At 56.3% G+C, this 27,758-nt stretch overlaps 1 protein-coding gene across 5 annotated transcripts in view; it reads right to left on the bottom strand.

The window, feature by feature from the left end:
• PDE4A (phosphodiesterase 4A) overlaps window positions 1-27,249 on the bottom strand; it is a 50,255-nt gene extending 23,006 nt beyond the window's left edge. The window contains exons 1-3 of one of the 5 annotated variants that reach the window (XM_045990976.1): window positions 27,172-27,249; window positions 20,744-20,851; window positions 19,905-20,104 (exon numbers count right to left, since the gene is read on the bottom strand). In XM_045990976.1, coding sequence (XP_045846932.1) covers window positions 19,905-20,104; window positions 20,744-20,791 — 248 coding nt within the window. In that variant the 5' untranslated portion in view covers window positions 20,792-20,851; window positions 27,172-27,249. Of the gene's footprint in view, window positions 1-4,463; window positions 4,802-5,948; window positions 6,291-16,684; window positions 17,284-19,904; window positions 20,105-20,743; window positions 20,926-27,171 lie in introns of those variants that run through there. The other 4 variants (XM_045990975.1, XM_045990974.1, XM_045990977.1 and 1 more) reach the window with 4 other exon arrangements.
• Window positions 27,250-27,758: the final 509 nt, after the last annotated feature.

Raw genomic sequence — 27,758 nt, 5'->3', positions numbered from 1 at the left:
AATCAAAGGTGCAATGAGAGAGCACCACACACTCGTTAGAATGGCTATTATAAAAAAATAGGGTCTCCGGGCTGGCTGAGTCAGTAGAGCGTGTGACTCTTGATCTCACGGTCCTAAGTTTGAGCCCCACATTGGGTTACTTAAAAATAAAATCTTTAGGAGGGGCACCTGGGTGGCTCAGTCACTTAAGCCTCTGCCTTCCGCTCAGGTCATGATCCCAGGGTCCTGGGATCAAGCCCCCGCATCCGGCTCCCTGCTCCACGGGGGGCCTGCTTCTCCCTCTCCCTTCTGCCCCTAACCCCACTCATGCTCTCTCTCAAAATAAAAATATATAAAGTCTTTTTCTTTTTTTAAAGATTTTTTTTTTTAATTTGACAGAGATCACAAGTAGGCAGAGAGGCAGGCAGAGTTGGGGGGGGGGAGAGGCTCCCCGCTGAGTAGAGAGCCTGATACGGGGCTCGATCCCAGGACCCTGAGATCATGACCTGAGCCAAAGGCAGAGGCTTTAACCCACTGAGCCACCCAGGTGCCCCGAAAATCTTTTTCTTTTTTAAAGATTTTATTTATTTACTTGACAGAGAGAGAGAAGGCACAAATAGGCAGAGAGGGATCATGGCCTGAGCCAAAGGCCAACAGTTAACCACTGAGTGACCCAGGTGCCCCCAAAATATATAAAATCTTAAAAAAAAAAAAAAGGAAATACTAAATACTCAAGAACTGGAAGCAAGACTCCAACAGGTGTCTGTAAACCAATGTTCACAGCAGCATTATTCACAATAAAATTCACAACAAAAATTCACACAAAAAATCTGGAAACAACTGAAGTGTCCACCGGTTGTTGAACAGATAAAGAAAATGGCGGCGTATATTTCCAATGGACTCGTATTGTCTTAAAAAGAAAGTGAAATTCTGACACATGACAGCACATGGACGAACTTGAAAGCATTACGCTGAATGAAATAAGCCCGACACAAAAGGGCAAATATTGTAAAATTCTACTTTTAAGAGGTCCCACAGCAGTCATATTCCTAGACACAAAGTAGAATGGTGGGAGCCAAGGGTTGGCAAAGGGTGGGGAGTAAGTGCTTCATGGGGACAGAGTTGCCGTTTGAGGAGATGAGAAAGTTCTGGAGACAGACGGTGGTGATAATTGTGAAGCAATGTGCGCGTACTTAACGACACTGAATTGTACACTCCGTGAGAGATGAAAATGGGTAATTGGATGTTTTGTATACTTTCCACAATAAAAACCCCTCATACAGTGTATACTAAAAAGGGTGAATTTTACTAGACATTAATTTTTAAAAGTAAAAAAAAACAAAAACAAAAACTCATAAGGGGTTATGAGGTTATAAGGTGCCTGGGTTGCTCAATCAATTAAACATCTGACTCAGTATCAGCTCAGGTCTTCATCTCAGGGCTGTGAGTTCGAGCCCCGTGTTGGGCTCTATGCTGAGTATGCAGCCTGAAAGAAAGAAAGAAAGAAAAAAAGGAAGGAAGAAAGAAAGGAAGGAAGGAAAAGAAAAAGAAAAGAAAGAGAGGGAGGAAGGAAGGAAGAAAAGAAATAAGAAAAGAAAAAAAACTCTTAAGGTGGACTCTTCTTAGATCATGACCTTGGGCCTTTGATGATAAAGCCCATTTATTGAGCATCTGCTATACCAGGGCCAGGTGAGATCCTTGTAGGTATAAAGCGATAATAACAAGCTACTTACTGAATCTTTGCCATGTGCCTGGCACACTCCTAGTGCTTTACGCACATGAGCCCGGTTATGTCTCCCGCCAACTCTGTGAGCTGTGTTAACATCCCAGCTCCACAAGGAGAGCGAGGCATAGAAGGGGGGTAAGGGGTTGGTGGCCTTGCTGCCTGAAAACTATGTTCTGCTTCCCAAGGCACAGCCTGGATGTCCTGGCGCTGCTGAGTGACCGTGGGGCGGGGAGAGGAGCTTGCCTACATACTCGGGACCTCACCCTTGTCCAGGTCATTGAAGCCACGTAAGGGAAGGTGAGAGTCAAGTCCCAGAGGGCACCCAACCAGCACGGCTGGCTGATCCTGCAGCCCCAGGGGACGCCGCTCACGTAAGCAGGAGCCCAGAGGCTGGGATGGGAAGAGGCTCCCTGGGGCCCCGCTGTTTGTGCTTCTAGGAGCTGCTATCCCCCGGGCTTTGGAAGGGCAGAGGGGAGGGGACTGGGCCCTTGGAACTGCAGATTGAGTGTGTGAGTGTGTGTGTGGGGGGGGGTGTAGGGGTGGGAAGGGTTTCAGATGCCCTCCAGAACTGCACCCTGGGACTATGTGAAGTTGTCACTTTCCCCGGCCTGCCGCTGCTCAGGGTGGAACAAAGTCGGGCCGGAGGCTGCTCCATTAATGTCCCAAAGGGACCCAAGGCCATAAAGTGGAGTCAAGGGCAGCCAGCAGGCCTTGACATCACAGCCACATGCCCAGACACTCCACCAGAAAGGAAAAAACCGGCACAAGACGCCCCTTCAGAGGGGCTGACCATTGGTGGCACCCTCGGGGGAAGCTGCCACCTGCCTTCCTGCACCCCCCCACTCCCGGGGCCCCTTGGCCTGCCCACGTGGGCTCCCCAAGCATTGAACTGGGCCCCTGGAGGACCGTGCAGCCCAGTAGCAGATCACGGCTCCAGGGAGTTCTGCTCCAAGGGGCCAATGGGCAACAAACAAGCCGGGAGGGGAGTAGCAGAGAAAGGAGACACATTCCAGTTGGTAAAAATCCTAACCACCACGAAAGTAGTCAACTGCTGTTAAATGCCTCAGACACTGTGCTGTGGCTGGACACATACTAATGGCCCATTTCTTTCTTTCCTTTTTTTTTTTTTAAGATCTTATTTATTTATTTGTCAGAGAGAGAGAGGGCACAAGCAGGCAGAGACAGAGAGAGAAGCAGGCAGGCTCCCCGCGGAGCAAGGAGCCTGATGCAGGACTCAATCCCAGGACCCTGGGATCCTAACCTGAGCCGAAGGCAGCCACTTAACTGACTGAGCCACCCAGGCGTCCGCTAATGGCCCATTTTCAAGAGAAATAAACTGAGGTACAAACAGGACGAACAACCCCGTTAGCCGGAGAGGAAGGATTTCAGCTTGGGCAGCCGGACTGCGAACCTGTGCACCAAGTCACTGGGTGTCTGTCTTTCCTCTAGACAGGCCTGGCATCTCCCAGGGCTCCCTGCCCCACTCCACCCAACTCCCTTGCAGGAGGTGCCAAGCAGCCTTTATGGAAAGGCCTGGCATTTGCTTCGTGAAGGTCACACAGAGGTTGAGGGCGGGCGCTGGCGTGTCTGCCAGGCAGGCGCGTGGTGCCAGGTGACATGGCTGTTTGTAAGGGCTGGGTGTGCACAGAGGGTCTGTGTGTGTGTGTGTGTGTGTGTGTGTGAGAGAGAGACACAGCAAACATGTGCTCGGGGGTACCTGGGTGTATAGGGGTCTCCATGTGGATTTGGACACCCAAGCGTGTCAGTGGGGTCTGGGTGTTCATGGATGCATGCATGAACCTGTGTGTGTCTGTGAACCTGTGTGACCTTGGAAGAGTGCACCTGAGTGCCACACCTATGCTGTGACTGTCTCTGAGTCCTGCCTGGGGATGAGGTGCGTTCCTGAGTGTGGCTGTGCACAGCTGGGAGTCGGGCGCGGGGGTGTGCCGTGGTGAGTGTGTTCCTGCGGGCAGGGCGGTGTATTGCACCGTGGGAGACGAGGTTTCTGTAGTGTGTGCATCCCGCACCCCAGGGTCAACCATGAGAGGCTCTTCGGGTTCCCACGAGCTAAGAGACCCGTGCCTTACACAGTAAACACCAGGTGACCCCGAATACCCTGTGTGCGGGTGTCCAGTGTAGCCATGGACGGACAGTGTGTGTGCATGTGCCCATGTCTGCGTCTGTGTGTGTCCAGGTATCGGAAGGGTTTGGCGGAGGGAAGCAAGATCAAGGCTGGAGTACCCAGAGACCTCTGAGAACCTCTCCCCTCCAGCACTGCCCAGCTGATTCTAAATAACCTCCAGGAGTTCCAGCAAGAGCCTCCCTCCCTCCTCTGCCCCAGCTTGATTTTCAGCCTGGCAGCCCCAGTAAGGAGGGGGTGGGAAAGCCTGGAGGCACTCAGCAGAGCAGGGCCAGAGGGACCTGGCTCCGGGCCGGTGGCCTGGGAGTGGAGCCCAGGTGACGCCGGACACCCATATTTGCTGCCAGGATGAGTGCCAGAAACCCAGGTTTAGGGGCACAAAGAGGGTGAAGGGATCCCACCTTAAATAGGAAGGGGGCAGGACTCAACATTCTGTTGGAAGGCTCTCACGTGCAGGAAGCCCTTCCCAACACGGAGAATTTTAGAGGGGGGGAAGGGGTGGGGCTCCAGGCAGACCCTAGAAGCCACCCTGGGGACTCCCCAAGGAAGACTGGGTACCCTTTCCCCCCAGTCGGAGCCCTTGATGGTAAAGGAGGAAATTGGCCACCTGCCACCCACCTGACAGATCTGCCTGGAGGGTGCCAACGGGTGTCCTCGTCGCTGAAGGAGAAGTGGACCAGGGACTCAAGGCGCGCAGGGGGCAGTGTCAGGTCAGGGGGCCGGGGCCTTGCCCGGGGTGCTGTCCCCGAGCGCATGGGTGCCAAGCGCTGTCAGGGCAAGCATGGGGACAGCGGCACGGTGGTGTGGCGAGCAGTGCTTGAAGGCGAAGGCCCGAGGTGTCTGTGGCCACCGCTGGCACCGCCTCCACACCCGCCCTCTCGGTGACCCCCCCAGGGACGGCCGCGGGCATTCGGGCGTCTCTCCGTGTCCCCAGCGCCAGCGAGGGCTCCGCACGGGCCTCCTACTGCGGAACTCAGAGCACATTTCCCGCCTGCACCCCTCCCTCCGGGCCTGGGGGGGGCAGGGGTGCCCAGGCTCCCGCTTCCCGGGCTCTGGCCCCAGGCCCACATCCCCCTCCGCCACGCCTCGCCTCTGGCCCCGCCTCCCCCCCCTCTGACGTCGAGCTGGGCCCGCTGGAGCCCTCGCTGAACGCCGGCGCCCCTGGGGGAAAGAGACTCGCCCGCGCCAGCAGAGTGCGGGTCCGGTGACAAAACCCCCAGGAGGGGGACGACGGATGCGGGGAAGGCGGTGGAGCAGGGACAGGAAAGACAGAAGTGGAGACAGAGACACACAGAGAAACTCGGAGAGAGGCACTGATTTCCCACAAACATACCAGTCCCCCACTCCACGCGGGGCTCCCGACCTCTCCTCCGCTTCTCTCCCCTCCCGGATCTCTTCCCCGGGGCCAGACGCGGAGCCTTGTCTCCGCAGTGTCCTCTCCCAGTACGTCTCAGGTTGTTTGGACTCAGGTTCCAAACAAGCGCGTGCGGAGAGCAGGGGTTAAGGGAGCGGTAGAGGACCCTTGCCTGGTTCTGGAGAAGCCCCCAGAGCCAGCCCGCTCCCACCTGGGGGCTGTCTACCTCCGTTTCCAAGATAAGCGGACACCGGATGTGGTCTCCAGGCTCCTCACCCGCAAGCTTCCAGCCCCCATGTCCCACCCCGGGTCTGGCCAGGAAGAAAAAGTCCGTTTGCCCGTTTGCCCTCCGTGCCCGATGCACCCGGTAACATCACCGTGCCTCCTGGCAAGGCAACCCGCAGATGGCAGCGCTGGCCCCATTTCACAGGCCGTTAGACTGAGGCTCACAGGGTTGAACACACGCCCTCAGATCACCCAGGAGGGCAGGTGGGCCTCAATCCTCCAAAGCCTGACTGCGGCCTCAGGTCTGCCCAGGAAGTGGGAGGAACTTAACGTTTATTGAGTGCCTACTGCATGCCCTATCAGATGTCTCCACAGCAACGCTGGAGGGCAGGGATGATTTTCATCGCTGCCCTGTGACGGAAGAGGGGAAGTTACGCTGGGGAGGGCCAGCGAGGAACCCGGGACCCGGCCAGCGCCAGGCGGTCAGGGGAGATTCGAACCCACCACCGCTGGCGCGCACTTACCCCACCCACGCCTGGCGGCCAAAGTCCTGGAAACTGCGGAGAAGCCGAAGACGCCTGCGGAAAGTTGGGGACGGTATGGCGAAGAAGACGGGCGAGGAGGGCGGCGAACGTGGGCGGCGGGCTGCGCGCGGGGTCGGTGGTTCAGGCAGGAACGCCTCGTCCTCGGCAGCCGCCACCGCCGGGAAGGCCGCCAGCTGCAGTTCGGCGATGCGGCCCAGGCCTCGCGGCCGCGCCATAACCACAGGGGGCGCCGGGCGGCCCCGCCTCGGCGGGCGCTGGGGAGCAGCGCTGCCCGCCAGACCCGGGCAGCCCACGCAGGCCGGCCGCCCAGCCCTGGGGCCCACGGGCCCCACCCCGCCCGGCCGCCTCGGCCCTTCCGGCTTCGCTCTGGGGCCGCCCCTAGGGCGGAGCGGGACCCAGGCGCCCACACGGCTGCGGCGAGGCACCCCTCAGACCGCAGGGGCACCCGCAGTCCCCCTGAGGTCCTTACAATCACCGGAAGCGTCTCTACAAACATCTGGGAGTGCCCCCCAGATCCCTGGGGTGCTCTCGCAAACCACTGTGGCTCTCATAAACCCCAATGGTGTCCCCAAAGTCCCTTAGATGTCCCCACAGTCCCTCAGATGTCCCCACAATTCCAGGGAGTGTCCTAGCTATCCCTGAGGTGTCCCCACAGAACCCAGAGGTGCCTCCCCAAATCCCAGAGTGCCCCCCAAAAGCCAGAGGTGCTCTGAGAGGCCCCGTAGACTCTGGGACAATCCCTTAGCTTCCCAAATGTCCCCACTAGTGTCCTCATTATTACTGATCTATCCCCACAAAACCCAGGGGCACCCCAAGACTCTCAGGATGCACCTGCAAATGAAACTCCGTCAGATCCCAGGATCATCAAATTTCCTCAGATGTCCCCCAAATCTCCTAAAGCACCCGGCCAGTCAGGCAGAGACTCCCAGAGCTCCCCTAGAATTTCTTGTAGTCACAGAGTATTCCCACAGACTGCATGAAGGCCCCTTGAATTCTAGGATCCCTCACAGATCCTAAGAATTCTTCCATAGTCCCTCAGAGGTCCCCCAACCCCTGAGTGGCTCCACAGCATCCCTGAGATGGCCCCACAAGTTCAGAGACACCAAAATAACCTCGGGGGTGTCTTCAGACTCAAGGGGTGTTCCCATAAACATGTAGCTGCCTCCCAAATCCTAGGGTCCCCTACAGACCCCAAGGGCACAATTAGATTCCTCCACAGTTCCTAAGACAGTCCTATAACCAGGCTACCTTCCGAAACCAAGATGAACCCACAATCCTTGGGGACGGCTCCACAATGTCTCCCACAGCTTCTGCGACATGCCTTATAACTCCGAGACATCCCTAGACACTGAGGGTGCTCACGGCCCCTAGACACTCCTGAGATCTCCCCCGCCCAGTCGGGCCACCCCTTAGAATCTCTGAGGCATCTTAGAATTGGGGCCTTTCACAGCTCATGAGGTGGCCCCAAGAAGCCAACCTCCCCTGGGCAGAGCAGTACCAGCAGACAGGGACTTCCTGGAGCCCCTGCATGCTCAGTCACTGTGACTCTGGGGGAGGGGGCATGGGATCCCCTATCGCAGAGGAAGAAAGGGAGACTGAGGAGGTGAAGATTCTAGAACAAAGCCAGCCAGCTGGATATAATTCCAGAGACTACCCCAAACTGTCTGTGGCTCTTTGGGGTTAGGAAGTGGGAGAAGCTTGTTTTACATAAGAAAAATGGAGCGACTCTCTATTTTAGGACCTTGCCTCTGTAAATACCTTTCTCTCTCTACTTGTTGGCTCTGTTGTCATGGGCCCCTGAACTGGCTGGCCTAGGCTTGAGTCTGGCCTCCGGCGCTTCTTAGTCATTTGACTTTGGGCCAGTCACTTCATTTCATCCAGCCTCAGTTTTCCCACCTGTAGAATTGGCGTAATACTATGCGCCTCATGGACGGACATGTTAAAAAAAAGTGGGGGGGGGTCAGAAAAGCATTTGGACGCAGTGAAGTACTCACTGAATATCAGCTATGATTATCTGACAAAATATTTTTTGGAGAGCTTATAATGTGCAAGCCACTATACTAGCCAGAGGATACAGATGAAGACGACGATGAAGATGAAGATAATGATAACGGTGATAGCAGCAAACCTGAACATTCAGCGCCTCTAGCCCTGATATCTCTTTTAATCCTCACAAAATACCTGCAAAGGGACATAGTGTTGTCCCATTTTTACAGATGGAAAACTGAGTCTTGACGAAAAACAACCTGCTCAAGGTCACACAGCCAAAGAGTGTCTGAGCCAGGCTCTCGACCAGCGTGGCCACCCTTTATTTCATTATCCCCTCCCTGCCTAGAGGAATAGCCCACGGAGACGGTCCCAAATTGCCTTCTCTATGAAACGTTACAGCCAGCCACCCACAGGTGTACCTCAGAGATTCCGCGGGTTCGGTTCCAGACCATTGCAGTAAAGTGAACATCCCAACAAAGCGAGCCAAATGAATTCTGTGGTTTCCCAGTGCCCACAAAAGCCATGTTTACACGACACCGTAGTCCTACTAAGTGTGCAATCGCCTAAAAAAAGTGTACGTACCTTAATTTAAAACGCTTTATTGCTAAAAAAAACCAAACAAACAAACAAACAAAAAACAAACAAAAAAACCCCCCAAAAAAACCAAAAAACACTGACCACCATCTGAGTTTTCAGCGAGTTGTACTGTTCCAGTGTGATCGTGATATTGCAACGAGGCTGTCCCATCTTCAGGCTCCGCGCCTAATTCCGCTCCTCGCTGTTCCCACCACACGGGCAGGTACTTCCTCCCTGGAAGTCTGGAACGCCCTGCCCAAGTCATCCAGGAGGGTGGGAATCCGCTTCTTCCAAACTCCTGCTCCCGTTGACATTGCGATCTCTTCCCAAGAGTCAGAATGTCCAGAACAGCATCGAGCACAGTGAGTCCTTTCCAGAAGGTTCTCAATTTCTTTTGGCCAGACCCATCAGAGGAGTCACGGTCTAGGGCAGTTATGGCTTTATGAAATGTGCTTCTTAAATAATAAGACGTGATAGTCAAAGTGACTCCTTAATCCTCAGGCTGCAGAATGGATGTGGTTATCAACAGGCATGAAAACAACGTTAATTTCATTGTCCAGGAGCTCGCTAGCAGCTGGGCGCAGTGTCAGTCAACAGTCATATTTTTGAACGCAATCCTTTTTTTTTTTTTTTTTTTGAGAAGTAGGTCTCAACAGTGGGTTTAAAATATCCAGTAAACCATGTTGTAAACCGATGTGCTGTCATCCAGGCTTCATTGTTCCGTTTACCCAGCAGACCGGATAGGTGTAGCCTAATTCTTTTTTTTAAGATTTTATTTATTTATTTGAGAGACAGAGAAAGCAGGAGCAGAGAGAGCAGCAGAGGGAGAAGGAGAAGCAGGCTTCCTGCTGAGCAGGGAGCCTGATGCGGGGCTCCACCCCAGGATGCTGGGATAATGACCTGAGCCGGAGGCAGACGATTAAGTGACTGAGCCACCCAGGTGCCCCAGGTGTAGCCCAATTCTTTTTTTTTTTTAAGATTTTATTTATCTGACAGAGATCACAAGTAGGCAGAGAGGCAGGCGAGAGAGGAGGAAGCAGGCTCCCCACTGAGCAGAGAGCCCTATGTGGGGCTCGATCCCAGGAGCCTGGGATCATGACCTGAGCCGAAGGCAGAGGCTTTAACCCACTGAGCCACCCAGGCGCCCCTAGCCTAATTCTTAAGGGCCCCAGGATTTTCCAGGACGGCAAGTGAGCCCTGGCTTTCACTTAAAGTCGCCAGCTGCACGGGCCCCTAAGAAGAGAGACGCAGCCTGATCCTTGAAGCCAGGCGTTGACCTTTCCTCTCTAGCTATGAAAGTCCTAGATGGCATCTTCCAATAATGGAAGGCTGCTTTGTCTACACTGGAAGTGTGTTTAGTGTGGCCGCCTTCCTTCACGATCTTTTTTTTTTTTTTTTTTTTTTTTTTTTTTTTTTTTCCTTCACGATCTTAGCTCGAGCTTCTGGATAACTTGCTGCGGCTTCTAGATCAGCACCTTGTACTTTCACGTAATAGAGTGGCTCCTTTCCTTCAAGCTCAGGAACCGACCTCCGTTAGCTTCAAACTTGGCTTTGGCAGCCTCCTCACCTTCCTCAGCCTCCACAGAACTGAAGAGAGTGAGGGCCTCGCTCTGGATGAGGCTTTGGCTTAAGGGAGTGTTGTGGCGGCTATGGTCCTCTATGTAGACTGCTCAACTTTCTCCAAATCAGCAATAACGCCACTTTGCTTTCTTATTCCTGTGTTCGCTGGAGTGGCACCTTCAGTTTCCTTCGAGGCTTTTCCTTTGCCTTCCCAGCTTGGCTCGCTGGTCCAAAGGGTCTCCCTTTCTGCCTGTCTCAGCTTCCAACATGCCTTCCTCATTAAGCTCAATCAATTCTGGCTTTGGATTGGCAGTGAGAGACGTGCCGACTCTTCCTTTCACTTGAACACTTAGAGGCCATCAAGATGCTTAATTGGCCTAATTTCAATATTGCTGTGTCTTAGGGAATAGGGAGGCACGGGGTGCCTGAGTGGCTCAGTGGGTTAAAGCCTCTGCCTTTGGCTCAGGTCATGATCTCAGGGTCCTGGGATCGAGCCCCACATCAGGCTCTCCGCTCGGCGGGGAGCCTGCTTCTGCCTCCCTGCCTATTTGTGATCTCTCTCTCTCTGTCAAATAAATAAAATTTAAAAAAAAATTAGGGAGGCATAATGAAAGGGAGAGTAGGGGGAGAAAAGGTCGGTGGAACGGTCAGAACACATACAACACTCACGGATTTCGTGTGTCAACTTATAGGGGCCCAGTTTGCGGTGCCCCCAAATGATTACACTTGTCACAAGATGATCACATGTGACTATAGTAAAAATAACGAAAAAGTTTGAAAGTTTGCCAGAACTACCAAAATGTGACACACAGGGGTGCCTGGGTGGCTCAGTGGGTTGAGCCTCTGCCTTGGGCTCAGGTCATGATTTCGGGGTCCTGGGATTGAGCCCCGCATCAGGCTCCCTACTCAGCGGGGAGCCTGCTTCCCCTTTTCTCTCTGCCTGCCTCTCTGCCTACTTGTGATCTCTCTCTCTGTCAAATAAATAAATAAAAATAAAAATTTTTTTTAAAAAACGTGACACACAGAAATAGAGTGAGCACATGCTGTTGGGAAAATGGCGTCAAGCAACTTGTCCAATGCAGAATCTCCACAGACCTTCAATCTGTAAAAAATCCAGTCTCTGCGAAGCGTCGTGAAGGTATGCCTGTATTGTATGCTGTTTATGTGTTATGTGTATATTTGGGCTTTATACATAAATGTAAGGTTGTTTTTTTTCCCTCACACATCCACCCAAGAATCAATTTTCGCTTCCTCGGAGGTGGTACTTGCTCTCTGGGAATGCAGGGTTTCCCAGTCTTGGCAACTGTTGACATTTAGGGCCAGATAATTCTCTATCTACAGTAACTACAAGCGCCCCTCAATCATGAAACCAAAATGTCTCCAGGCTTTGCCACATGTATCCTAGAGGTCAGAATCGCCCTCAGATGAAATCTCTTGGTCTCGGGGCGTCTGGGTGGCTCAGTGGGTTAAAGCCTTTGCCTTCGGCTCAGGTTATGATCCCAGGGTCCCAAGATCGAGTCCCACATCGGGCTCTCTGCTCAGCGGGAAGCCTGCTTTTCTCTCTCTCTCTCTCTCTGCCTGCTGCTATGCCTACTTGTGAGCTCTTTCTCACTCTCTGTCAAATAAATAAATAAAATCTTAAAAAAAAAAAAAAAAAGAGAAAACTCCTCGTCTCAACTCATTAAGACCCTTTGCGCTGGCCACCAGGACCCCTTGGTCCAGCTACAACCAGAAAGGAAGAGCTTTCTTACTGACCTGCCCTCAGGCTTCCTTCCATTGTTTTGCTGACTCTTAGGTCAGGCTTTGGAAATAAGGTCCTGAAGAGGCCCATTTCAGAGATGAGGAAACCTGAGGCCCAGGAAGGGGAAGTGACATGGTCAGGGTCACCCCGGCTGGAAAAAGCAGAGCTGGAGGATGAGCCCAGTTGTCTGACTCCAAAGACCGGGATTTTAGCCACTAGGCTACACAGGCCCTTCATGGTTCAGTCTCCTTCCAGCTCAGTGACCTCGGTTCCTTCCTAAAAAGTCAGAGAGAAACTAAGGCCTAAAGCCAATCTCCCCAATAGGCTGTGAAGCCCTGAATGAGCTGCCCTTTCGCCTCCCTGCCTCCTTTCCTTCCGCTCGCCTCTTGTTCACTCCTGCCACACGTGCCTCTCTCCTTTTGCCTCTAACGTAACAGACACGTTCCTACCCCAGAACCTTTGAACTGGCTGTTCCCTCTGCTTGTCACCTTCTTCCCTCAGGCCCACTTAGCCTCTGGTGTCACTTCACTTAAGTTTGTACTAAAATGTCACCTCCTCAGAGAGCCCTTCCCTGATCCCACGGTCCCTCTTTGCTTCCTGTCCCATGTGTCACCCTCTGGAATTATCATATGCCTTTACCCGTTGTTTCTTCCTCATCCACTGGCCTGAGAACTCCAGGACAGGAGGGACTGGGTGGCGGGGGGTGGGGGTCTGGCTCATTCTTTGCCACAGCCTGAAGATGCTCAATCACGGTCTGTGGCATGAATGGCCCTGCTCCAGATGAGGAAAATGAGGCTCGGGCAGGTGAATCCCCTCCCCAGGTCATAGAGCAAATCAAGGGCAAAGGCGGATTTGAGCTCTAACTCAGGAGTGAAGACGGTGGGCTCAGATGCCCCCTGAAACTCTGTCCTCACTCTGTCAGTCTGCAGTTCCCTCAGGCCCAAAGCCGGACCTGCAACTTAGAGGAACCCTGCAGTTAGTCTGCGACTGGTGAAGTCGGGGGGCACCCCAGCAGCCAGGGCCCAGGACTGTGGTTTGGAGGACACCCCCTTCTGTCAGCAGGCATCAGAGAGATGCGCTTTGCAGAAGTGCAGATCTCAAAACTCCAGCTCCTGGCTGCCCAGCCCCAACGTCAGCCCTTGGAGCCTTACCGCAGCCCTGGGGATGGGCAGATCTTAGAACACTGAGGCTCACGGAGGCATGACCGCGGGCTCCTGGTCCCACAGTGACTCAGGCGGCAGGGCTAGAATCTGATTCTCACCCACCAATCTGGAGTCCAGGAGACCTGGGTGTTAACCCCAACTCGCTGTGCGACCTTGGGCAAGTCACTTCTCTCCATCTGCTGGGCAGGAATGCCGAGCCAAAGACACCGGGAGTTAACACGCAGGTTGGTGCTGGGAGGCCCTGGTACCTGCATGGGCAGGGCCAAGCGCCGAGGTGAGCCAGGAACTCCGCGTCCGCAACTTTTCCGCCAAGTTCCTCTGCCTCCACCAAGCGGCCGTCCCCCTGCGCCCGACTGGACAGAGAGAGACGCCTGGTCCCTGCCCAGGGAAGGCGAGGACCTCACCCGCAGCCTGCGGTCGGCCGACCTGGCGCCCACTCTCCAAGGCGCTCGATACGCATGAAATAATAACTTGGGGCCGGTAGTGGCGGCGGCTGTGACTTTGCTCTGCTCGGGGACTAGAGCCCCACAGGCGTATCTGGACTCCGAACGCACACTCAGCCTGTGCCTTTCTCGTCACCCAGCAGAGGGCGCGTGGAGGGACCCGTTCCCAGGGCACCACCAGGGATAAGGGAGAGCCAGAGAGGAGGGGAGGCGAGGACCCAAGTGGAGACAGAGGCCACGGGCCAGAGAGACACCCCAGTCCAGCTGCCTCCACCCCTTCCCAGGCCGGCAGCGCCTCCCTCGGCGGGAAGAATTTGGAGGTACAGAGGGGCACAGGGGATAGGGGTCCGTATGTTGGCCCTGCCCCCAACTTAGGCAAGCCCTCCCCTCCCCGCCCCCACTACCACTGGAGTCTTTCTCTTCCTCCAGCTCCATCTGCCTCTTGACAGATCATGGTGGTGCCGTGACTCAGCCCCACAGGGCGCCAGGAGCACAGGCTCATACATCCCCAGGTCTGGAGGGGGGCTGTGGATGCCATCTCAGATGGAGGGCAGTGCCCTCTCTCTGGGGGGTTCCTGTGACTCAAGTCTAGGGCTGTCTGGATCCCCTTTTTGGTGGCTGCAAGAACTGCAACGTGGGTAGCCCTGGAACGCCCTGTGTGCGCTCAGAGAGCCCCCTTTCTGGAGAAACAGGCTGGCAGGAAGCCCATTCTAAGAAGCAAGGTTCCCACTGGACGCCTTTCAGTTCCCCCTTCCTCCTTCTGCCTAAGGGTGGGGGGAGGCCACTGGCACCCATGCCTTCCCTCTGGCCACAGGCGCTGGAGGCTACACAGCCCCCCCCCCCCCCCCCCCCCCCCCGGCGAAACAGAAACCTAAGCCCTGCCGGGATGTGGTTGAGGTTCCTGTTTTTAATTCCCAACCTGGCGGAGCAGGGTCTGCTCAACCCCAGCTTCTCTCCTGAGTGACTATCTACTGAGCACTCGCTGTGTTAGGTCCTTTACACACATCCCTAATCTCACAACTCTCAAACAACCCCCCACCAACAGAGCAGTACCAACAGCCTCGCTTCACAGATGGGGAAACCGAGGCCCAGAGAGGGCAAGACCCTTGTGCCAGGACTCCAGGCATCAGACAGAGAGGTGCTGGGATCTCAGCTTTGCCATTTCCTGCTCATGTGGGCTTGGGCAGAAAGGAGGGAATTTGCTCCTCTGGGCCTCAGTCTGTCCAACAGGAATACCACCCCAGGCACTAGAGATGAAGACATGTGGAAAAGTCCCCGGCACAGAGCCCGAGAGCAAGCCATTAAGAGATGGATACCACCAAGAGAATGATGATCATTACCATCAGCCACTGTCCCCTGAGAGTGCCCAGACACCAGGGTAGGGGGAGTCCCTGGGGTCTTAAAAAGGAAGAGAGCCCAGTCCCGAAGGCACCCCCCACACCTTCACTGGTCTCTCAGGACAGTGACCTGAGCCAGTTTGGCGGACAGCCCCTGGTCTTGGCATTTCCTGTTGATTTCAGCTTTTGTTTTCCTTCAGCTTCTCTCCAGTTCCCTTTGGGAAATCGCAGGCTATGTGTGCTGGGCCCAAGACACTTGCTTCCTGCCTGGGGGCAGGGGTGCTGGGGCTGGGTATGTTTCCAATGAGAGTGGGTGGGGGTGTTTGGGGGGAGGTGTAGGGCCTGCTGGAAGGCCCCAGAGAGAGAGCTAGAATTGTAGGGTCACGGCCTAGAGAGGCCTCCCTCGGGAACTCCAAGGGTGAGAGGCCTGAATCTGACCGTCTTAGTGATGTCCCAAGCAGAGGGGCACCCGCGGGGGTCAGACACAGCACACAGGCGAAGCTGTCAGTCACCCAGAGTCAGACGACACCCCACCCCCCCCCAGCACAACTAGAGCAGACACCGCAGATACGGTAGCCAAGAACACCAGGTGGTTAGAGCACGGGAGGGCAGGCGGACGGGAGCATACCCCAGAGCTCAGAGGACTCCTCGGCTCCTCGGCTCAGGGGACAGAGGCAGCAGAGAGCATGTCCATCTTAGTCAGTGTCCCTGGGAGCTCGGACAGTCCAGCTGACACGATCACACGGTCCCAGGGCCACCATCACCGCCTCCCAGGAATGCCTACTATCATGATATGTGCCTCGAGAGCACACGCAGTCACTGTCACAATCGCTGTCCCTAAAGCACACACTGTCACATCCTCATGGTCCTGGGAGCTCACAGGGTCCTACTGTCACAATTCCTGTGGCCCTAAGTACACAAGTCACACGGTCACAGTCACTGTCCTGGAAGCATGCCATGTATCACAACCGCACTGTCCTGAAGCACACACACAGTCATGCTCTCACAATCTTGGTCTCGGAAGCGCATATGGTTCCACCGCCATAATCACTGTCCCCAGAGCACACATAATCCTATGTCACAGTCGCAGGTCCCCAGAAGCCCATGGCCGTGCCTATAGCTAAGACACAGCTAGTAGTACCCCAACAGCTGGAGCCAACCCAGGTCAAGGAGAGGATGCCATCGAACCAGCCTGACACCTGCCCTCACTAACACTGTCCCTTCGGGGAGGCAGGGAATCCCTTACTACCCTGTGCTGGGACCATGCACTCTGGGCATCAGTCCCTCCCTCTGGTGAGCTACTGAACCCTAACACTCCTGCCCTGAGAGGGAGCTCCAACGCAGCACACAGGCCCCCAACACGGGGTTCCCCCAAGAGGCTCCCTCTGGATTTCTGACCCCAGCTGCTTCAGGGCGAGTCCCCAAATGCTCCCCCACACCCCATAGAGTCCTCCACCCCCTCAGGGGACTCCGAGAGCCCCTCAGCCTGGAGGAAACATTGTGATCTCAGCAGGCGCCCCCTACAGTGCCCTCTAGGAATCAGTACAGTGCCCCCAGGAAAGTCCCTTCAACTACCCAGCCTAGCCACTGTCCTGCGCTGTCATCAACTAAGGTTCACGCTGCCAAAGCTGCAGCCCTCAAGCAAGACGCCGTTAATACTACACGCAGCATGGCGCCCCCTAAGTCGACCCCAGGACTGGCGTCAGCAGGAAGGGTACTCGTGTACAGGGCATCACCAGGGTCGCGTCCCGGACGCCCCCCACAGTAGAACTCCCCCTCCCCTCCACACCCCCGCGAGTCACTCGGACTCCACCCGCAGCGCAGCGCCCCCTGCGGTCAGCGGGGCGAGTTGCGTCCTCTCTGCGCGCCTATCCGCTCCACGCGCGCCCGCCGCCCGGAGTCTTACCGCTTGCAGCTGCCTCCGCTCGCGCCGCCGCTGCCGGTGCCGGTACCGTGGAAGGACGAGGGCCAGGACATGCGGGAAGTGCGCAGGCCGGGCCGGTCGCCGGTGTCCACGGCGTCGGCGCGCTCTATGGGCCGGTGTGGCGACCGCTCGGGCTCTGCGCGCTCCGCGCTGTCGGAGTAGCCGCGCTGCTGGATACGAATGGGGGTCCGCGGCTGCCGCCACAGGTGCTGGGGGGGCGGCTTCAGGGTGGCCTGGCCCTCCCGGGGCCCGGGAAGAGACAGAGACAGGCTCCTCTCCGAGGGGGCGGCCGGGGGCTCCATGGCGCCGGCCCCCTACTGCGCCCCGGGGGGCCCCGGCCTCTCCAAGCTGCACCCTGCTCAGCGGCGCGCTAGCCGACGCGCCCGAGGCCCCGCGGGTGCGCCCGGCCTCGGTGGGGCCATGGCGCCCCGGGGACAGACCCGGGGGCGCTACGGGCCGGTCGCCCCCGGGCCGGGCGCCGCGGTTTTCTGTCGGCGGCTGGCGCTCTGCTCAGCGCCCGGCAGCGCTCTCCGCGCTCGGCACCCCGCTCCGCGCCAGCCCCGGCTCCCCCGCCCCGTCCCGCCCCTCCCCGCCCCCCGCCCGCCGCTCTGTCAGCGCCGCCCCCCTCCTCCTCCTCCGTCCGGGCCAGTGGGGGGCAGCCACCCAAGGAGGGGGCCCCTCCCCGCCCACGCAGAGCCCCGCTCCCGGAGGGGAGGGGGCGCCGGAACTCGGCTCTCTCCTGAGCGCCCTGCCTAGCCCCGGCGTGCACGGGAAAGAAGGAGTTAAACGGTTAATCCGATCAGGAGGAAGACACCCAACTGGTTGCCGGTGTGTCAGTCAGTCCGTCCATCATGGCGGGGGCGGAGCCCTATGCTGGCGTGTCCTCGCCGCTACCCCTGGTCGGGGGGAGAGTGTGGGGAGTGGTCCCGGCGCCGCCGGTGCGGTCTCTGAGGCTGGCAGCGGCGATGTTCCGGGATTCTCCTGTTGGTGGGTCGGAAGATGGTGATGATGTGTGCCCTGGGCGGGATGGGCGTGCACGTGGCCCCTTCCGAGGGTTGTCTGTGTTTTTGGTGTCGCCTGGAAGTGTGTGTGCGCACGTGGTTGGCTGCTGCGGTCTGCCTGTTTCTCTGGATTTCGCTGTGTGTGTATCGGTGTGTCTGTGGGTGAACGATGTGTGCGCACGTGTGCTGCTTGTTTGGAGGGTGTGCGCCGCTGTGGGGTCTGTTCTGGTGGCCTGGGGCTGTGCATGTGTACCCACGCGTTTGGGTGTGTGTTGTGGTCGGTCCGCGCTTGCCGAGTTGTGCAGGCAATTCAGCCTCGGCTGTTTTATTGTGTTGTCTCAGGGAGTCTACATGCGTTGGTGTGTGTGTGTTTGGTACGCCCGAGGGCCGCTTTGGGGTGTTTCTGGGGTGTGTCCCTTTGGTTCCCGTGTGGCTCCAGGAGGACACCCCGGCTGCCCGCCCACCGCTCTGTGTATCGCGGCCTCTTTTAAAGCGCTTCTACAGGAGGTAAACTGAGGCAGGTCTCCGGCAGCCGCGAGATGCACCCCCATGCCCTTTTCAGGCGAGTAAACAGCCGAGCCTCCTCCCCGCGGCCCCCGCCAGCAGAGCCCCCCTTCCGGCACCTAAATCGGGAGTCGCCGTGACTCACGCTCCCGCCTCCCCCAGTGCCGCGCCGAGCGAGCGAGCGAGCGAGCAGAGAGCGAGCGGGATCCGAGCGCCACCCTCCCCCCATCTCTGCCGCCCGGGCCGCGAGGGAGCCCTGGCGGTAGCCCGGCTTTGGGAGCGCAATCTCCCGGGTGTCCCCCCTCCGGGGCCCACGCGCTCTCGGACGCTAAACGGCTTGGGTGCGCGTCCCCGGAACCAGGTCCCCGCCCCCGCGCGTCCCCTTCACGGACTCCCCAGGGCAGGCCGTGCCGTCTGCCACCGCCCTCCTCCCTCCCGCGCCCCCCCCCCCACCTGCACTGTTCTTACAAAAAAAAAAAAAAAGCGGCCGTCTCCAACCCCCACAGCCGCTTTTCTCCCAGCCCGAGGGGGCTCCGGGCGTGGGCGAACGCCGAGCAAGAACCCGCCCCGCATTAGCAGCCGCGGGGTATCCCAGAAGCCAGAACTGTGTCTCCCGCTTCTCTCGCGGACCCTCCCCCAACAGTATATAGTCAAAACGGCTTGTAGGGGATTGGCAAGGGCTGCCAGTCCTCTCCAGATCATTTGAGGGTCCTGGGCTGGGCCAAATTCTTGGGGCCTGGAGGCTGTAGCGTTGGCCAGAGCTATCGGTTAGTAACAATGGATCTGGGCGGAGGTGGGGGGGGGGAGCTGTGGACCACAGCGGGGGGGGGGGGGGGCGGGGGCGGTTTGCAGAAGGGTGCAAGGCAGCGGGCTAAGGCTGGTGTTTGGAGCTCTGCTCGAATCCGGGTTAGACCAGGCTGGACCTGAACCTGGCAGAGGGTAGGATGATTGGCGTTGGGGAGTGGGGGTGGGGAGTTGGAGGGAGATACAGTAGACCCAGGGAGGAGGGATGACAGTCACTTCCTTCCCCCATCTGGAAATAAAGCATTAGCTCATGACCCAAGCAGAGACCCTGGAGATCTCCAACTGAGTAGATAAGGGGATGGGAAGATTGAGGCTGCAGACAACAGGGGCCTGAGGAGGGCCCTAGGGTCAGGGGCCTGGCCAGCAGCCAGGGCAACCTCAGTTGTCCAGCTTTTGAACTCATCCTCAGGCCAAAGTAGGGGCTGAAGTGCCCTCAGAGGACCCCAGATGAGAAAGAGCAAGGGGGCTCACACATACCTCTTACATCTCCTCCCAAGAGAAAGAAAATGCCAGTCCAGCCCTCCACCAGGGTCTCACCATCCCCTTTAAGGCCTGGAAGAAAGTGTGTCCTCCCACACAGCTGATAGGCGGGACACCCACTGCCTAACCTGCCCCAGCTCTCTGTGGGGGCATGATGGGACTGGAGGGCTGAAACCCTTTCCACAGGCCTGCCTCTTGCTGACTCAGGGAGTTGCAAATGGAAGAAGGGATTCCTCAGGCTGCAAGGGGCACCCTGGGGAAGGGGCTTCACAACCTGACCCACAGGGCTCCAGAAATTTCAGCTGACTTTGTGAAAAGCCAGGGGCCTGGAACATGGAAATGGCTGGTGGCTGGACCTAGCTCCAGGCCCTGAATCTCCATCCCACCTCCCAGCCTGGTCCCCTCCAGCGTACCTGTCAGCTTGGGTGATGGAAATCCGCGGCTGGACCAGCAGTGGCAGGGTGGTGGGCCTTGGCGGCAGTGGGATCCCAGGGTCTGAGGGCTCAGTCTCCGCCCAGCCCAGGCCAGGACCAGTGGAAAGGCGACGGCGAGGGCGCCGGAGGTCGGCCCCCAGCATGCTGGCACTGTTGGGCTCTGGGGTCTCCCACGGCCTCTGAGGAGGGACAAGGACAGGACGGGGCATGGCCTGACGAGGCTGCTCTGAGCCCCTCCCTCCAATAACACCCTTCCCTAGCCACCTGAGAAAGTGGCTCTTGGGGACGTAGACTCCTCGTGTCCCCCTCCCATCTTAGCCACCCGCTGATCCCTCCCACAAAGGGCGCTTTCCCACGCCTTCTCAGCCATAATTCTTACAGGGCTTCCTTTTGATGTTCCTACCCTGGGGCTCTGGACCCTTGTGCCTGTACACTGTGTGCCTCGCTGTGAAACCCCTCTAACATATCCGCACCCCGCACGCCTACGACGGCCCTCCTGGCCTTCCTGTCTGTGGCCCCTCCCCAGCATCTTAGACCCTCAAAACCTTACCCCCAGTACCCCTTCTTCACCCTACAACCCACTCCCCACCTGGGAAGCCCCTTGGAAGCCCCTGCGTTCTGTCCCGGGCCTGAGAGCCTCTTGATCTAGGCAGCTGGAAAATTACGGAATCAAGGGAGTAAACTGAGGCACAAGGCGACGACCCTCCTCAGATTTGACAACGTGAAGCCACACTTAGTGAACAGCCATAGTCACAAGAGGGCGCCCGTCTCCCCCGCAGCCCAAGCCCCGCCCCCAGCCCGGGCCCCGCCTCTCGCACCTCGTCCGCGGTCCCGGCCACGGAAAGAACACTGCGACTCCTCTTCATCCCGCCAACCTAGCGCGCCGCTGGGGCTGCGAGGGTCATGTCCGCCCCGGCCAGCGGCTCCTGAGGGACCAAGCCGAAGACATCCGCCGTTAGTGCCCCAGGGCTCCCCCTGCCGGCGGAGCCCGAATCCTACCCTCCCTCGCTAGTTTTCTCTCCCGTGGCGTGACGTCAGCGGGTGGCTGACGCACTGCTCGGGGGGGGGGGTGACGTCGCCTGCCCGTTGCCAGAGCGACAGCTGACGCACGGCTGGGGTCTGGACGGCGTCAATGCCCGGGATGGCCACTGGGGGGCCGGGAGCCTCAGGACCGGGTCGTCCCAGCCCCCACCCGTCCTCCCGCGGGGGCTTCCCCCGGCCTGGGGATCCCGCAGAGAAGACCGGGAGCTCCCAGAAGCGGCCGCGTGTGGCGCGTGGTCCGAGCCGGGGGCCGGAGGAAGCGTCTCCTCCGAGCTGTTGGGCTTTTATGCCTAAACCCGAAATAGCTCCGATGTGCGGGGGCCGGGCGCAGCGAGACGGCGGCTTGGGCACAGATGGGGGACGCACAAGCAGAGGCGCGCGGAGACAGACAGGGACGCGTGGAAATAGAAACAGACAGACAGGGACACAGACGCAGCTCCCGATGATGAGTGCTCTCTGCCGGCGGCGATCCTTGCCTGAAAGCCTGGAGGAGGGGGAGGCTGGTTCACTTCACCTTCGCACCCACGTGAGGTTATTGCTGTGTGGCCATGGGTCAATGACAAACTCTCTGAGCCTTGGTTTCTCCTCTATGAAATGGAATGGTCGTCCCTACAGGGCCCATGCGAGAATGAAATGAGATCATACCACACTGAATTCTCACAGGACAGTGTCTGGCACCCAGTAAGTGCTTAATACCACCAATATCTGAACCTGAGAGAGTCTGTTAGAACCCAAGTCAGATCATGTCCCTCCTCTGGTCAGAGCCCTCCACGGCTTTTACTTTCCTCAGAGGAAAAGTCAGAGTCCTCATGAGGAGGCCCATACAGTCCTGGCACAATGTGCCCAGACACCTCGCAGTCCACACCTCTCACTCCCTCTCAGCTTTTTTATCCACACTGGTCTCACCTGTTTCTGGACACACCAGGCACACTCTAGCCTCAGGGCCTTTGCACCTGCTGATCCTTCTGCCTGGAACTCTTCCCTTAAATATCCACAGGGTCCTCACATTCTTCCCGTCTTTGCTCATATCTCACCTTTTCAGGCATTTCTCCTGGAGTGTCTCTCCATTTCACCCCTGTTTAACTGCTAGCCCTTCAGGACTCCCAATCCCTCTTATCCTGCTCTATTTTTCACAGGACTTATCACCTGATAACATTCAATGTAATTTATCTATTACATTTATTGTCTCTTCCCGCATTAGAATATCAACTGCAGGAGGGCAAGAATATTTTATCTGTTTTATTCCTTACCATATCCCTAGAGCCTAGAACCAAATCCAGAACACAGCAGGCTCTTAGTATTTGTTTGATGTCTGGTTATTATTTTGAGGACATAATAGCATAATTATAAAGTTCCTAGCAAGGTCTGCTACTATTTTACCCCTTACTATGGCTTTCATTTCTTTTTCTTGCCTTATTGCACTAACTAGCATTTCAGTTCCGTGTCAGCCAAATAGAAATGAATGTAAACACTATCTCACCAACCTTGGCAAGTGTTGAATAGACAGTTGTTGAACAAATGGATCAATGTATAAAGATAGCTTAAAGGTCACCTCCACTTCTCAGCCAAACTGAGACGGTTCATGTTCTGAGCTCCCACTGATGCTTATTTTGCCCCCATTAAAGCATTCTCATTCTGAGTTGTAATTATCTGTATCAATGGTATACATTCATTATGGTCCCCCACACATGGTCTCAACAGATGCTGAGCGAATGAAGGAATGAATAAGATAGACACAGGGGGAAAGAGGCACCTCCTCTCTCTGTATGAAGTCAGATACATGCACTGACAGTCCATGACAGACAGAGAAATGGCCATGTAATAAGGGCCAGGCTCAGACTCCAACATTATGCCAACAGGGGTGCCTGGGTGGCTCAGTCAGGTTAGCGCCTGATTCTTGATTTTCACTCAGGTCATGATCTCGGGATCCTGAGATCGAGACACACACTGGACATGGAGCCTGCTTAAGATTCTCTCTCTCGGGGCACCTGGATGGCTCAATGGGTTAAGCCTCTGCCTTTGGCTCAGGTCATGATCTCAGGGTCCTGGGATCAAGCCCACATCTGGCTCTCTGCTCGGTGGGGAGCCTGCTTCTCCCTCTCTCTCTGCCTTCCTTTCTGCCTACTTGTGATCTCTATCAAATAAATAAGTAAAATCTTAAAAAAAAAAAAAAAGATTCTTTCTCTCCCTCTTCCTCTCCTCCACCCCCAACCCCCACCTCCACCCGGCGTGGATGCTCGCTCTCTCTCTCTCTTAAAAAAAATTACACTGACAGGCTTGCATTCAAATCCTAGCTCTGCCAATTATTAACTGTATGTCCTTGGGCAAGTCACCCAGCCTCTCTGAGCCTGGTTTCCTTATCTGTAAAATGGGAATGATAACCATACTTATCTGAAGGCCTTATTGTGAGGATAAAGTGAAGCAATGCCTGTAAGGTTCTAAGCACCATGCCTGGTTCATGGTGGGTGCTCACAAAAGGGTAGCCGCCATCCCAGTAATAATAGCAATTACCATCATTATTGACTCACAGACATGGAAGACAGCAACACATTCACAGAAACCTCACCTCTGCCCACTCTCCCCCTAGACTCACCAGCTGACTCACTGTTCTGCAGACTTCAAGCATATTCAGACCTCAGGGACTTTGTACTTGACCCAGAACACCAGGCTTGGATATCCTGTGTTCCTCCCCACTCCTCCTGATTGCCTTGACTCTGCTTTCAGTCTGTTTGTTTCTTTTAGACTTATAACATTCTAGGGGCGCCTGGGTGGCTCAGTGGGTTAAAGCCTCTGCCTTCGGTTCAGGTCATGATCCCAGGGTCCTGGGATTGAGCCCTGTGTTGGGGGGGGGGGGGGCGGGTCTTTGCTCAGCAGGGAGCCTTCTTCCCCCTCTCTCTCTCTGCCTGCCTCTCTGCCTACTTGTGATTTCTGTCTGTCAAATAAATAAAATCTTTTAAAAAATAGACATAACATTCTAACAAGATAAAGAATGCACCTATTTTTATCAGCTGTTGCCCATCTTTAATTAGGACACTGAGGTCTGGATGTTGATCTGTTCTGTCTCCAGCTGGCTCTCAGATCCTAGGACAATGCTGGCGTACAGTAGGCACTCAACCTATATCTCTTAATAGAATGAATCACTCCAGTTGAAGCCCTTACCTCCTCAGGCCTCTGCTCAAAGCAGCTCATTCTGGAGGGGTTCGCTGATATAGCTGCTTCCCTCCCTCCCACTGGCCTCACTCAGCTTTATCTTCCTCCTCAGCCATCATCATCCCTGACATAATGTACATTTACATCTCTGTCAACAGCCTGAGTTCCACGAGGGGAGGGGATTTTTCAGTCTGGTTTTAGCTGTATCGAGAACCGGCCTCAAAGACCTGTGACCTGTACGGTCACTCACAGCCCCGTGCTTGGAAGGTTGAACGCACTGCCCTTGTTGTCTGAAATGCTTCCTTACTTTGACCAAGTGTCCTCCATTTTTCCCCTTGCCCTGGGCTCTTCTAATCCTGTAGCCAGATCCCCAGAGCCTGGAGCAGCCCTGGATTTGCAGAATAAACTAAGGAATGGAGGAGTGGATGGCCAGTGGAGCCCTGCATTGCAGGGAAGAGGGGCAGAGACACACACACCACCCATCACTGTCTGGACACCTGAGCATGTTTGCAGAAATCAGCCTTGGCAGAACCCCAGGCTTGGAAGGCAGGGCATCACGAACTGGCCTGAGTGCCCAAGGTAATGGGGTGCCTCTAAGCCTGCCTTCCCCTCCCATGGGCAGCAGGCAGGCTGGGGAGGGGGAGTCCAGATGGCAGAGCACGCTGTTCTGGGCAGCTGGCACCAGGCTCAGGCAAGAGAAGAGAGAGGGGCTGCTTTCCTTACCCCAGCTTGTCAGCGGGATCAGCCAATGGCCCAGCCTGGGAGCCCTTGGCCTGGCTGGACAAGAAAGCACCAGCTTCACCCAAGCCCATGACCCTCAGAAGGATGCCGGCCTGGATGGCCAAAAAGAGGGAAGGAGATGAGGGTAAAGGCCCTTATTCACACCTTGGCCCTGAGCATTCAGGCCTGAGAAGGAATCGTTACTAACTAGCTCTTTGCCTGGAGCTAAAGCAGGGCCAGGAAGGCTCACCAGAGACCCCAGGGCCTTTGTACATGCAGTTCTCCTTGACCCAGCTCTCGTGGATATGCATGTATGTGCGCGTGAGAGTATACCCCAGTGTCCGTGTGCCACGGAGCAGGTGGGACTTCGGGCGAGTCTGTGAGTGCCGCACAGCTAAAACCAGACCACACCTGCAGCAGTATATAAATACATGTGACAGGGTGAAGCCACATCAGTCTATGAATGACACTGGGCGTGCCTCTGTGCGATTACAGAACGTGTATGCAGGAAGAGAGGAGAACACATTCTTGTGGACACAGCGGGAGGCAGCATTTCACAGTAGTTAGGGACGCAGGTTCTGGGTTCAAGTTTTTGCTCAATCACTCACTAGCTCTGTAGCCTCAGGCATGTTATTTAGCTGTGCTGGCTCCCACCCGGTATGGTGTTTGTTTAGTATGATTATGTCTGTCTGGGTTTAAGGGCATGTGAGTGACTCTGTGTGTGTGTGTGTGTGTGTGTGTGTTGTGTGCGTGTTTGAAGACGAACCCGACTCTTCCAGGAAGTCCTCCTGGATACCCAACCGGAAGTGGGCCCTTGCATTTTGCTCTTTCCACACAGCCTTCTATTTCGATCACAGATCACAGCCCTAATCATAATCTGTGGTTATATATTTATTTGTTTGCGTTGTTTCTTTTTCTGTCTTCTCCATTAAATAGCACCTCTGTGGGAGCGGAGAGTTGTGTTCTGTTCCCGGCTGTGTCCCCAGCACCTGGCATATAGCAGTGGATGCTGAATAAATGTTTGTGGAGTACCTACTCATCACAGTAGGGCTGTGTCTGTGTGGTAGAGAGAGAGAGGCGGGAGCCGGCTGTGGATCATGGGTTCCTGGGGCGCCCTGTGCTCAAATTTGGTCTTAACTTTCTTCCTTTCCCCTTCGTTCAGTCATGCTCACTTGATGGGAACGATGATACTCCATCAACTCCCTGTATTGCCTCTGACAAGCTCTTTCCACTGTTCCAGGTCTTGAGGACTCACTTGTCCCATCTGTACAATGGGAGGGAGGATGGACTGGTTCATGATAAACCTCCTTCCTGACCCAAAGTACTATGAAAATAGTCTTAATCTAATACCTTCTCTAATAAACAATTATTGAGCATCTACTGTGTACCAGGCACTGTTCTGGCCCAGCCCCATACAACAAGCTGAATGAAGTGAATGAGTAAGGCAGATACCAACCAGAAATCTCCTTCCATCGGGCACACCCTTACCCCCAGTCACCCTCTATGCCCTATGAGATTTTAGTGTCTACAGTCTGAATTCACCAGTGGGTTTTGCTTTCTTTACACCCGGATCTTGCTCCCGCACCCGCCTTAGGTACAACCACAGCAAACAGCTGGCTCTTTTTGCTGGTGGCTATAGTCCCATTCCCTGGCTGCAGTGCTGGGGCACTCGGAAATATGTGTGAAATGAGCTAGGAAATCAATGACAGAGCAAAGGCAGGCTCGCATGCATGACCTCAGGGAATCCTCACTGTCCCTACCCACTTTGCAGATGAGGAAACTGAAGCTCAGCGAGGGAGAGCCGATGCCACTGGGGTCCCACCGCAGCTAAGTTATGTGTGGCTGTGGGATGCTGCAGAGAAAGCTTGGATAGCCGCCCACCCCCACCTCACAGGTACGGGAGACTTAGCAGAAGATGCCCTGATGGTGGTGTGAGAAAACCAGGTCCGTGCAAAGCAATTCAGAGGGCTCTGTCTCAGCACCCAGCCGGACATGTTGTGCTGGCAGATCAAGAAAGTCTTGGCGCTGATAGGGAAGCTTCCGGCGCCCTGTCCCCAATTTTGGGAGCTCGGGCTCCCAGGATCCCGTTTCACTGGGGCCGGTAGGCTCCGGTCTCGGAAGCCAGGGAAAGATCTCCGCGGAAACCCGGGAATCTCCGGCATCTGGGGTCCTCCCCGCACACCCACAGCCCGGAGGCTGCCCTGAAACCCTCAAAGGGCGTACTGGTGGGCCCAGGCTTTCTTGGGGGGCGGAGGAACCCCACAGCGTCCTGGTCCCCTCCCTCCAGGGTGCTAGGTCCCCGTCCCCAACCACAGCTCTCAGCCCGGAAGCTTACCTTGCAGAGGGGCTGGGGAGGGGATGCCCCGCCCTCTCCGGCCTGAGGGGCGGGAGGGGACAGGGGTGTCCAGACCCTTTGTTTGCTGTTGTGTGTGTGTATGTGTCTGTGCGCGATTGTGAGACCCGCGGGGGTGTGGGTTCGTGCGCGCGCGTGCCCGGGGCCTTGACGGCCGCGGAGATGCTGGACTGCCTGGGCTGGAGGGGGAGGGGGAGGACAGTGGGACTTCCCCCGCCCCCGCCCGCCCACTCGCGGGTTTGAAAGATGCAGGAGAGGGAGGGGAGACAGCTCGCGGGCGCTTTTGTCTGGATGGCCCCTCCTCTTCCCTGGGCAGGGGAATCCCCCCATCTTGAGAACTTTAATCCATCCCCTCCAGCCCCCTTTCTCCGAACATGCTCTCGGGGGTAGTCTGGGAAAAAGCGCCTCTCACCCGTGGGGTCGGAGCTCCTCCTATCCCACCCGCCCCCACGGAGCGCCCTTTAATCAGAGATAATCCTGGCCCCAGGCTGCAACACGGCCTTTTATCCCAGTATCAAAACGAGGATTGGGATGCACGTAAGTGTGCAGCTGGGGTCGCCCAAACTCGC

The sequence above is a fragment of the Meles meles genome, chromosome 20 (assembly GCF_922984935.1).
Source record: "Meles meles chromosome 20, mMelMel3.1 paternal haplotype, whole genome shotgun sequence".
Taxonomy (NCBI): Eukaryota; Metazoa; Chordata; class Mammalia; order Carnivora; family Mustelidae; genus Meles; species Meles meles.
The sequence above is the reverse complement of the archived record's forward strand: the minus strand, read 5'-3'. Positions and strand labels throughout refer to the sequence as shown.